Source organism: Lepisma saccharinum, chromosome 10 (genome assembly GCF_977018435.1).
Source record: "Lepisma saccharinum chromosome 10, izLepSacc3.1, whole genome shotgun sequence".
NCBI lineage: Eukaryota > Metazoa > Arthropoda > Insecta > Zygentoma > Lepismatidae > Lepisma > Lepisma saccharinum.
This window is the reverse complement of record NC_139238.1, coordinates 41,482,895-41,495,208: the sequence shown is the minus strand read 5'-3', so window position 1 is coordinate 41,495,208 and position 12,314 is coordinate 41,482,895. Positions and strand designations below refer to the sequence as shown.

Below are 12,314 nucleotides of genomic sequence, written 5' to 3'. Positions count from 1 at the left end.
TATATACTATATTCATGTACATTTTCATTTACACATGTCTAGAAAGAGATATAACATAGTGCATTTCGAATTACTGAGACTCAGGATCAAACTTCATTCTTTTTGACTTTCTGCCTTCCCCGACAACCGAAGTAGGAACATCTCTTTTTAACATCCAACAAAAATCTGCCATCATGGAAACATTCCATCGTCCCTGGTATCTCCGTTCCATCTCTGATATGTCCTTGTGAAATCTTTCCCCGTGCTCCTCGTTGAAGTGTCCGAGATTACTCGGAAAGAAATCTAGATGTGAGTTAAGGAAATGCAATTTGAGGCTCATTCTACAACCAAGTTTACATAAATTCGTTAGCAGATTTTTCACAAAATGTTCATAGTTAACATGTTTTTCATTGCCCAGAAAATGGGCAACCACCATTTTGAAACTTACCCAGGCATCCCTTTCCGTAGCGGTCATTATTACTTCAAAATCTGCATCCAACATCAGTTTCCGTATCTGAGGGCCAACAAAAATACCCTCTTTGAGCTTACCCTCAGTGACGGATGGAAATTTCCTGGCAATGTATTTAAAGCATTCGCCGTCTTTGTCTAACGCTTTCACAAACTGTTTCATTATCCCTAACTTAATATGCAATGGAGGAAGCAGTATTTTAGAGGACTGAATTTTGCCGTTGTGTCACATTCTTCTTCCCTGGAGAGAGAGATTCTCTACTTGGCCACGTTTTCACTTTCCAATGATTCTCCCAGTCCCGACTGTTCCATTCGCACAAGAAGCAGGGGAATTTTGTGTTCCCAGCCTGGAGACCCAACAACAAAGCTATCACTTTGAAATCTCCACAAACAGACCAACCATGTTCTTCATATTTCACTTTCAGTAGCATGAACCTCAAAGTTTCAAAGTTTCCTTAAGCGACACAGAATATGCAACTGGAATCGATGGGAACACATTACAGTTATTTAACAGAACACCCTTCAGACTAGTCTGTGATGCATCAATGAAAAGTCTCCATTCACTTCTATGACTTTCCTTATGTTGTTACAATAAACAAGGTTTTCGTCTTCAGTAAAGTATGGGAGTAGCTCTGTCTCTCGATGCCTGTAACGTGAGAAATGTGTTCCTGGAGACAACAGGTTTTTCTTACTCAGTCAGAAACCAAGAAGTTGGGCACTCTCCTTTCGTAAATTTAGGTCTCTTATGAGATCATTCAGTTCATGTTGTGTGAAAGGTTGCGGAGTGCCTGTACTTGTACCAGGACAGAAATCGTCACTGTCATCATAGTGTGCACGTTCAACTTCAGTCTCACTTGAAGTGCTGCAATTATCACTACTCGTATGTGGTACAGGTACATCTGGCCCATGAGGCACGGGCCTAATGGCCGATTGTATGTTGTTGGGATAGCTCACATTGCTCTTGTTCTTAGCACTGAAACCGCTAACATCTATAGCACAGAAATAGCAGTCATCAATGTGATTTTTTGGTTCCCGCCATACCATTGGTATTCCAAATGGCAATGCTTTCCTCTTGCCACACTTCCACAATCGCAAAGCTTCCACATATGTTTTGCAAACTTCATGTGGGGCCCAGTTTTTGTCCTGATCACCTACTTTAACACCAAAATATTCGTGGTAAGCAGACCTCACAAATGTGGTGATACGTTGTCTTTGCCTCTTCACTACATAGCTTCCACAAATGTAACAGAATCCTGGACGACGACGACATTGTCTCTCGACACAACACAGCACGAACTATCAACAATGACGAAAACTTTATCAAATATTTTGCATTCCCTACTGCTATTTACATATATAATATCTACAATACACTTAACTAAGGTTTTCGGATCACGTAACCTTATACACGGTAAATAAATTAAAAACTGTACTATTTGCATTAGTTGGTATTGAATAACAAAACTTAGAAACAAATTTTTTGAATCATTCATTGTTACTAGGCATCTTCAGCAATTTTGTTAATCATATAATGTAATGAGAGGTGCACTGCCATCTATCGGGAATATTATTAACTTCTAATTTCTGGGCAGGAATTACGATTTATACAACAATGAAGATTTCTAAATAACTGAGGGTGATACAACAAAAACAAGGTCACTTCTGAAATCAGCATCAAATGTAGTTTCAGAAACCACAATTAGTTTCCAAACATCAGAACCCATGTCGACCAGTGTTATCGAAGGGAGGTCCGACATCTTACTAGTTACCTGGCTGGTGTCTTTGGAATGAACAGCACTGGGTGTCCGGTGACTTTTGGTTATATAGTGTATATGATACCACCTGCAGTTGAATTTAGTCGAAGCAAGCACAGGACAGAACAACTTCGGAATGCAACAGCACACTGCAAATGGCATATATGTATGTCATCTACACTTAAGGAGTTATTGTACAATGTTAGTAACAATTCTTCAATTGAAAAGAATATATATACAGGGTGGTGCAAGAGGAACACATGTTTTTGGAGTAAGTTTAGCGTTGTTGATTTTCGAGATACAAACGTTTTATTAACACCAAAACCATCGGTGAGAAATGCAGTTCGGATAGGTATACAGTGATGATTTAAGTATGGAAGATGATGTTTGAAAGATGACGTCATTGTTGCTGTCCCCACCACGTAATCTTGCGTTTTGGTGCTCTCTTGCCCCCCACGCTCCCCAGATTTGTCTGTCTGAGACTTCTTTCTGTAGGGTTACCTCAAGTCGAAAACCTCATTCAGTCGACGTGCTGAAAGTTACCATTCGTGAAGGAATTACAGTTGTGCCAGACTAAATGTTGGCAAAGACAATGAAAAACTTTGTGGAGAGGTTCCGGATGTGTGCATACTTAAATCATCTCTGTATACCAATCCAAACTGCATTTCATAACAATAGTTTTGGTGTTATTAAAACGTTTGTATCTTGAAAATCAACGACGTTACACTTATTCCAAAAACATGCATTCTTTTTGCACAACCCTGCATTTTCGGCCTTGAGTTCTGTGGAGTTGGTGTTTTAAGTTCCACTTTATTCACAGTAAGGCTAATCGGGACGACCTACAGTTTAAAATGGGATCCGAAATACTATGTTCCTCCACCAGGTATCGAACCCAGGACCCTTGAGTTCTGTTGAAATTCTATCGTGAAAACTTGGAATTATATTTGAATTGTATCTGGATTTTGGAGTATTCTTAGCATCAGTGTTGGCTCAGTTCTAGTATAAACTATTTCTGTCTTCTGGAATGTTACTTTTTGATGTGTGACACTATTTTTTCCTGGAAGTCCTTGATTTAAATTCAGTTGGCCAGTTATTTCTTAAGATGGATGTAAAAATATTTTTAAAATAACTTTAATTATAATATTTCAATCTTTAGGATGATTCCTGTAGCCATGATTCTAACCAAAGGCATGTTCTCCTCTATGGAGTTGGTCGCATTAGAGACGAAGCTCGGCATGTTGTGAAGAAGATGACGAAAGAAGTATCAAAATTGTTCAGCAAGAAGTTTAGCATTGATGTTGCAGAAGGTAATACATATTTTTTTGTATAAACGCCACCATGTATGATAAATATATACTGAATGCTCACTAAATTGCGACCACCTACCTAATACTTTGTTGGTCCAACAGTGGCTCAGTAGATGGCCTAGGCACGATGTGGCATGGATTCCACGAGTTGCTGATATGTCTCCATGGGGATCTGACTCCATATACTCCTGAAGGCATCCCATAATAATCAACTGACATCAGTGCAGGATGAATGGTTCGAAGAACTCGTTCCACAACATCCCACAGATGCTCTATGGCAGGGGTTTCCAAACTTTTGCATCTCACGGCATCCAATGTTTCAAGATTTTTCCACGGTGCACAAGTCAGAATGTAGCCCTATCTTACACTTGCAACGCTCAGTTAGTGTGGTTAGGTTGCTTTCCTGAATTTAAAAAATAAACACACATTTCAATTTCAGAGACATTTTACATGTAAAAAGTACTAAATAAGCACATATTTGGAATAAGTATCATTTCAGTGAAAATACTGGAACATTTCACGGCAGCCATGTAAGCTATCCACGTTGCCCCAGTTTGCTATGGTGCCCACTTTGGGAACCACTGCTGTATGGGATTAAGATTGGTGGAGTTACAGGGCCAGTTCATATGCTGCATCTCTGTGGAACATTCCTCCAGCCAAGCAAGTACAGTCCCTCCTTGGTGGCACCGTGCATTGTCGTCATGGAAAATGCCATCTCTGTGTTGGTAGAAGTGTTGTATTGTGGGGTGTAAGTGGTCTCTTTAACACCTCCCGAAACACAACGGATGTCACACGGCCCTCCATACACACCAATGGTCCCAGTCCATGCTAACAGAAGCAACCGCACACTATGCAGGAAGGGTCTATAGACTCGTGCTGTTGGCACCAAACATGCCCGTCACAGTGGTGTAGCAAAAACCATGATTCATCCTTTTCCCAATCGTTCATGGTCCAATCAGCATGCTCGTGGGCCCAAGCAAGACGTAGTCGGCGGTGACGCTTCGTGAGGATTGGGTGACGAGTGGGTCGTCTTCTGTGGAACTTCATGCATGCCAGTGTACGCCACACAGTTGTGGGATATGGGTGTTGTGCATCCACTGTTGTATTGGTCCCATAATTCCTGGATGCTGATGGTGCATTCACCTGTCATAAGCCGTTTGACTCTATGCTCTCCCTGCAGTGTCACCTTCCGTACGCCCGTGCAATTCTACCTCTTGGTGGTCGTTTCCCCGTTTTCTTGCCACTCTCTCCACACCTTCACTACACTGGAACCGGCGCATCCGACCAGTGTCGCTGTCTGGGTTATTGATGCACCTGATGCTTGGACACCCACAATCATGCACTGTTGGAATGACATTAAATCCTGACCACCTCCCATTTTCAGATGTGCTGTTCAACTAACATGTAGCATTGTGTCTATACATTCACCAAGATACTTCCAATTGGGGTGGTCATGTGATCAGAACAGCTGCTGGGCTGTTCCTTGTTGTTTGAAGAGGTAGTAGCAATTCAGTGAGCACTCAGTGTATATACAGTATTTTTCTGCTATTCTCTTGGTGTCTGTGGAATTCATGTAACTAACTAACTCTCTAGCCTTCTTAAACCCGAAGGTTTAAGCCAAGTAAATTGATCTATGTCTATGTGAATAAAATATAAAAATAACTATAAAAAGTGATCACATTTCAAGATAAAAAGTGATGTATATAAAAATTACATTTCGGTGTTAAAATGCTGAATATAATCCCAAATTTGATGTAAAACCCATACTTATCACATGCAGTAAAATTTTTCATGTTCTAATATCACATTCATATGCAGTTTTCATGTAGAGAGGAACCCAAAGTTTGCAGCAGAATTAATCAATGTTCCAGGATATTGCATAGCTCAAAGGATATTTTAGTCCCTTGTAAACTATTGTGATGGTAAAATTAACATAACTGTTCGTAACTTCAGGTTTCATGTATCCTTTCAAAATGAAATAGTATAATAAAGTCATGGAAAAGTCAAGGAATTCATATAAAATATTAGAAAACCTGGAAAAGTTTAATGATTGAGCATTCCCTCTAGCTCATATTATGTCACATAACTGGAATAGCTATGAAATTAGTTAGTCTTGATAGCTTTTGAAGCTCATGAAAATAATAGCATGAACACTCGGGGCATTCCCAAAATTTCATGTTATATTATGTCAACTCATGAGACATATGTTGGTGCAGAATCTCCCAGCATATGCATTTTTGGCAGTAAAAGTAAAGTAACATGCTTCCCTGTGCTTTACACCACGTCATGAAGTCATATAGAAGTCATATAGTGGATGTGCAGTTAGGGTCCCACACTTTCTTGACCGAAGGTGGGGGTGATGTGATCTGCATCATGCCCGTGGTGCCTTTTACCTTCCAGAGTTTCCTCCAGGTACCCACTGTATTTCATGGGTGCGGCGCCAGAGCCATTTGATTGATTGATTGATTGATTTGGTGTTTTAAGTCCACTTTATGCACAGTAAGGCTAATCGGGACTGGACCTGCAGTTTAAAGTGTGATCTGAACCACCATACAAAGAATTTTATTTCCTAAACAGTATACAAGATATGGTTATACGGATAAAAGTAGTCAAGCTACTTTCGGAGGTATGTGCTTATGCCCTGGTACCTGAAAATTAACCCAGGGCGTCAGTTCCGTGAATTTTTTACGGATTCCCCCGCTTTTCTTTGATTCATCCTTGATTTCCATTATTTTTTTAATTACAATAATTCACTGTGACATTCGCAAGAATGTCCCAGTGTGAAGAACCAAATTTGTTCGGTTTTCCTGAACAAAGTTGGTTTCACATCTTTCTACAAGGTAAGAAGATTAAGATAAAGGTTAGAAATAGTAGGAAGTAAATAAGTGTTAGTGTTTAACATTAATATTATTTATGATCACAGATACGAAATTACATAAGTGTGTAATTGGGTGGGTAATGTTTTCTTAGGATAAGTTTTATTGTGTGTCGTGTGCATTAGTGTTGATAGATGAGATGAGGAATGGACATTAACACGATTCTATGAATGTTAAGCAGGGTCTATGTTCTAGTATGTTATGTTTGAGATAGTGAGAGTATTATTGGCTTTGAGATGTACGTATTAATAGTAGGAAGAGATATGAAAGAACGAGTGGCACCTGATGCAAGGAGACTTGCGGGAGACCAGCAAGAGTTGGTCGGACTGGGATGAACATCGGTACGACGGTTGGTACCCGGGACATCATCAGGAAGGGAAGAAGTAGGGGGGGATTTCCTGGGAAGTATCGGGTACATTAGTACGTTCGGTAGTGGAAATATAGAGAATTGTCAAGAATCAGTGAGAGAAGTTTGCAGTGTGTTTAGTAACGAGAATAAAGAAGGGGGTGTAAGATTACAATTTAAGAAAGAAACGAAAAAGAAGAATCTTGGTTAAATTCGGTTGGTTCCTAGGTCGAGTCCTTGCAGTGTTATCCTTTGCCTTTCTCCGGGGAGGCGTAACCTTTTTTCGTTTTGGCGTATCACTGTCTTCTGAACCACCATGTGCCTCCACCAGGTATCGAACCCTGAACTTCTTGATTACAAGGCGACGACGCTACCACTGCACCATCGAGGAGGCCCTCAGAGCCATTTGAACAGGCTGAGTATCTCGCATGATAGTCACCGTGGCTGCTAGATTTTTGTCAGTTTATGTATAAAATTGCCAACAATTTTAGTGATACTCTTTTTCTGTAAATATCCTGTTGTTCCTCAGTTATATAGTAATGCTATTACAGGGTTCCTACGCGTCCTGGAAAACCTGGAATTTGAAAATATTCCTTCCAGGCATGGAAATGTTATGAAATTTCACATTTTTCCAAGCTTTACCTGGAATTTTGGAGATTGTCCTGGAAATTTCTTTGCCCCATTTTATTTGTATGAATTACAATAAGTTTTCATTTAAAACAGGCCAGTGTCATGACAGTGGTTTATTTACTTATGTCAAGTTGCTGTGTACTGTAGTCATAGTTTTGTGATAAGTTTTATTTTTGTGATTGAAGTATAATGCCCCACGTTTTTGTATTATTTTGTATCGCTCAGAGGTAGAAAATATGATGATAATAATAATGGTTAAAAAAAGGGTTTGCTATCCTAAATATTCCAAGTTTTCCAAGGATATTATTCTTGTTTATTTGTAATACAAGATGGTAATTGTTTATAAACTTATATATACTTGTGTTTATTTTTTCTAGCTTTTTTATTTTTCCTGTATTATTGTAAAAATTAAATAACCTTCATTATACTGAGAAATGAAAGGTGTGGAAAAGAGCAGGTGTAGGGGAGTTGGGAGCCTGCATTAAAAAAATTTAGAACTATTTTTTTTTATAAAAGAAAATATGTAATGATGTGTATTTTGCCATGCTTACTTTCTACACTTGTCCTGGAGCAATTGTAGAAAATCCTTGAAAAGTCCTGGAAATGTCCTGGAAAAAATTGCATGATTTTGTGTAGGAGCCCTGTATTAGTTTTATGACTAATAATGAAGCTCATCAGAATAATACACATGGTTTGTACTGGTTTAGAAATCCAGAGGAATCAGGGAATTTGAAAATACATCCAAAAATGTGGATGTCTCAGAAAATGTAGGTTTTTTTTCATTTATTTTGAATAGTATTGAATAAACTTTATTCTAAGACTTACAACTTAAAAATTTGTTTTTAGCAAGTTGATACAGCACAAATGATCTGGAAACTGATTTTAAAATTACTGCAAAACCTGTAAAATTCCTGAAATTTGTTTGCCATGATGATTGGAAACCCAATACATTAATGAAAGTAGGGAATGAATCATGAGTCCTTTTAAAAGGTTCACCATTTTTCATTGGATCGGTGAGGGTCAAAACTTCGTACCAGTCCATACCATATTTTAGTGATAAACTGAATACAGTTAAGCACAGAAAAACACTGAAAACCCTTATTCGCCTTAATATTTCAAATCCCTGACTACTGTCATGAATATCTGATTGTGTGTGTGTGTGTGTGTGTGTGTGTGTGTGTGAGTGAGTGTGTGTGTGTGTTTTGTTGTATGCTCGTGAGTATAGGTTAGGTTTTTATTCCCGTATGTGTTTTTTTCTTATCCTTTTTTTGTAATTTTTTCTTCGTAATTTTATATTTCTCTTTCTTTATTTTAATATTTACCTTCCTGTGTAATGGTTTAAATGTTGTTGTAAACATGGTTAAGTGGTAGAAAAGGCTACAAAGCCTTAATTTCGCCATGATAAACAAGACGCAATAAATAAATAAATAAATTATATAAAATGAATGCATTTTTTTAGGTGGAAAGGTAAAGAAGCATTCTAGAGGAGAGTTTAATTTTGAAGCAACAACGCAGAAGTGTCAAAGCCTGTCTTACTTCGATCAGCATTGGGTGACAGCACAGTGCGGAATGACTGTTGTGGAAATGCTTAGCTCTTTTGCAAGTGGTAAGTATCTGTAATATTTGTAGTAATAGTCTTTTCCCCACCTCAGTTCCACTCATTACAAATTTTCTTGAATAGTGCGAGGTGTATTTTTGAAGTAAGTACCGTTTTGATATGTACAAAAAACAAGTAAACTTTTTGTAACAATTTTATTGTTACATGAAAGACCACACTTTTATCTACTTTTCCACATAATTGCCACCAATATTAAGGCACTTATCATATCGAACAACAAGCTTTTGTATTCCGTCGTCATAGAAGTTTGCCGCCTGAGTTGACAGCCACTGCAAGACGGCCGTTTTGAGGCTATCGTCGTCATCGTGGCGCTGACCTCCGAGATGCTTCTTCAGTTGCAGAAACACGTGGTAGTCACTGGGTGCTAGATCGGGGCTGTATGGAGGATGATCAAATTGTTCCCAGCCAAATGATGCGATGAGATCTTGACAAGAAAAGTCAAGGTGCTACCTAAACATTTGCTTTTGTGTGCCTCAGTTAACATTTTTGGTACCCATCCTAAGCACAATTTTTGATAGTTTAAGTGTTAGGTAACGATTTCGTAGATAACACTTCTTGAAACTTCAGGGAACTCCTCTGATAACGAAGAAATCGTGAAGTGTCTGTTCTCTTTCACTTTTTCGTTGACTTTCTGCACCAAATCGACAGTGATCACTGAGGGTTGCCCACTCCGTTCCTCGTCATGAACATTCTTTTGGCCATCTTTGAAAGCTCTTACCCATTTGCCTACCATTCCATCACTCATAATGTTTTGTCAGTACACTTCACAAATCTGATGGTGAATTTCAACTGCTTTCATTCCTTTAGCACTAAGTAAACTAATAACAGCCCGTATTTCACAGTCAGCGGGATTCTCAATCGGCGGAGGCATTTTAAATACACAAAAGCAAATGTATACATGATCGATTGTTGCCGCAATGGCATCTGTGGCTTGCCAACAGATGTAGGTGCACAGTGCGCATGCACGGGACACTGACCGCAGCGCTGCAGTGGCGGAATTTCAAATCGGTACTTACTTTAAAAATACGCCTCGTATTTTATTCTTCCTAGGTAAGATTTTACAACAAAAAAAAGCATCATTCCATGTGAAATCTATCTCTCACATTTTAATTCATTGGAAATTTGGCATATTGAAATGGTTGACTGAAGTAGGAACTTTTCAAAGTTGCGGAACCATATCCTTTAGGGATGGACAAATTAATCAGTACTCTATCGGTATCTTCTGATGCAGGGATATTGGTGTACAGGAAAACCTCGTTAATACGATATTGGTTAATACAAAGTTCTTCCCATTCCCCAACTGATAAGATAGGATTTATAATGTATTTCAGTACGGATAAATCGAAATACGGATAATTTTTAATACGAAGTTGTTTACAAGACCCTTCGGCAAAACTGGTTTCGCTTAATTCGAAGTAGACACCTGCCTAAGTTGACAAGAGAGGATCAAATGTGGAGAGAGTTTGGACTTTATTTTAACTTGACCTTGACATGTTTTCTTGTCCTAAGAGCTGCTGACAACTCGAAGGAAGCAGCCCGAAATGCCCGCTGGACTTGCATTCTTTGTCAGTTTGTATGGCAGGTCAAGCTCTTTCACTGCTGAATGTGCCACCTTGGAAATATTCGCCAGTGCCACATGAGATATGCAAGCTAAGATCGCATGTATGTTCCAAAATACAAGACTCGTGCCACCTGGAAGTCTCACCCATCTGTCTAGCTCTGAGCTCGAGATTCAGCAGTTTCCCGTGAGCGAGCAACTCTTGGGCTGGTAGCAAAAAAACTTCCGGTAAACACTTTCATTAAAAACGTGTTCCTTGTACCCTGTAGAACTTCATATAAAAGGGGAAATGTTACAGATAAACAAAGCCACATAGGCGAACTAAGGATCGTCAACCTGCTTTATGCAATGTCATCTAGGTTTCTGCAAAAGTTTACCTCGATCTTACGTATGTTGTAAGTCCCGTTTCCCCTCTTCATACATTTCCCAACTGTGCCAGTCAAAATTTGCCAGAAAGTGTTGTTTGCTGAATGACTTCTCCCTTTTTTCTATCAGCAAACAGGGAAGGAGGGGGGGGGAGGGTCGATGCAAATTGTTTGGGCCACGATTTTCTTGCTCCTCCTTTCCTTTGGCGTCTAAAATGAAGCAACCAGTTCTGAGTACGTTCTTCAAAACGAACAAAAACCGCAGGATAAGAAAAAAAGTAATCCCCCTCCCTTCTCGTACAACAGATCATTTTCCGCCACTGGTGTGCATGGCGATGGGATAATTTCAGAATTCAGGTCCCTCGTTCTTTTTTGAATGCAGATGTCTGGATAGAAAATATTGCCCATATTATTGTCTGTTGCATGATAAAACATAAAGCAAGGATCATTTCTTTTTCACACTGCTGATAGAAGTTCTGTCTTCAACAATTGCATTATCTTTAAAATGCAGATAATTTCCCTTCTGCCACCTGCTGCTCTAACTTCCAGCTGGTCTCATTGTGTTTACGCTGCAGCTGGCGCCAGTGTTTCGTCTAGCATCTGCAAAGCTGTGGCTTGCTGTAAACGGCAAGGACTCATCCAGCATGACGGAAAAAGCGTCATTGTTTTGAATCTCGCAAAGCTGTTTTGATTTGACGATAACGAAATTCGATCTCCAGAAAGAAAAACAAGAGTTAAAACAACTTCATGATGCACATAAAGTTCGTATATATGTATATACGTATAATCGCCGCTTTTCTTCAGAACCATTCGCGTGCTGTACCTAGGTATATAAAAAGAAATCCTGCGATGCTCAATATAATAATGAACGCCAAAACCGATAAAAAAAAGAAGTTATACAAGAAAAGTTTTGGCCTCCAGAATACTCCCTAATCCAACAATAAATTGTCGATCATCATGAAAGTAAATAAAAATCCCCCATTTTGATATCTGAAAATACGCAAGTTTCCAAGTTTCGTAAAGCTTGTTTTGAATTAATTTTATGTTGATGATCTAATCGGGACTAAATATGCAGTTTAAAGTGGAATCCAAACCAGAGTGATTATCGAGTGCAGCGCTGTTTAATGTGTCCTAAGATAACACATTCGGTGCAAACAGATCACAAGTTGCGTTTTTCCTTTTTCAGGACAGATTGCAATGCAAGTTGAGGAAGAGTTTGGATAGCTCCCTGGAAAAGGGGGGGGGGGGGGCGAGTTGAATATGAAGTTGACTGAAGCAAAGAAAACATGACTTTTTTACGATGTGTTTTAGACAGCCAAACCGGAACGAAATTTACATCCTCGAGTTTTGTTTTTCTGGTGCCGGGAAAGGTTGTGTTGTCTCCCAAGAGATTACAAGTTAATCCTGTAACGG

General features: G+C 39.1%; 1 protein-coding gene across 2 annotated transcripts in view; it reads left to right on the top strand.

Annotated features, from left to right (window-relative positions):
• Window positions 1-12,314, top strand: part of LOC145993881 (mediator of RNA polymerase II transcription subunit 12-like) — a 224,189-nt gene that overhangs the window by 79,094 nt on the left and 132,781 nt on the right. For both annotated transcript variants that reach the window (XM_083129754.1, XM_083129753.1), the window contains 2 exons: window positions 3,358-3,508; window positions 8,820-8,966. In XM_083129754.1, coding sequence (XP_082985880.1) covers window positions 3,358-3,508; window positions 8,820-8,966 — 298 coding nt within the window. The remainder of the gene's footprint in view (window positions 1-3,357; window positions 3,509-8,819; window positions 8,967-12,314) is intronic.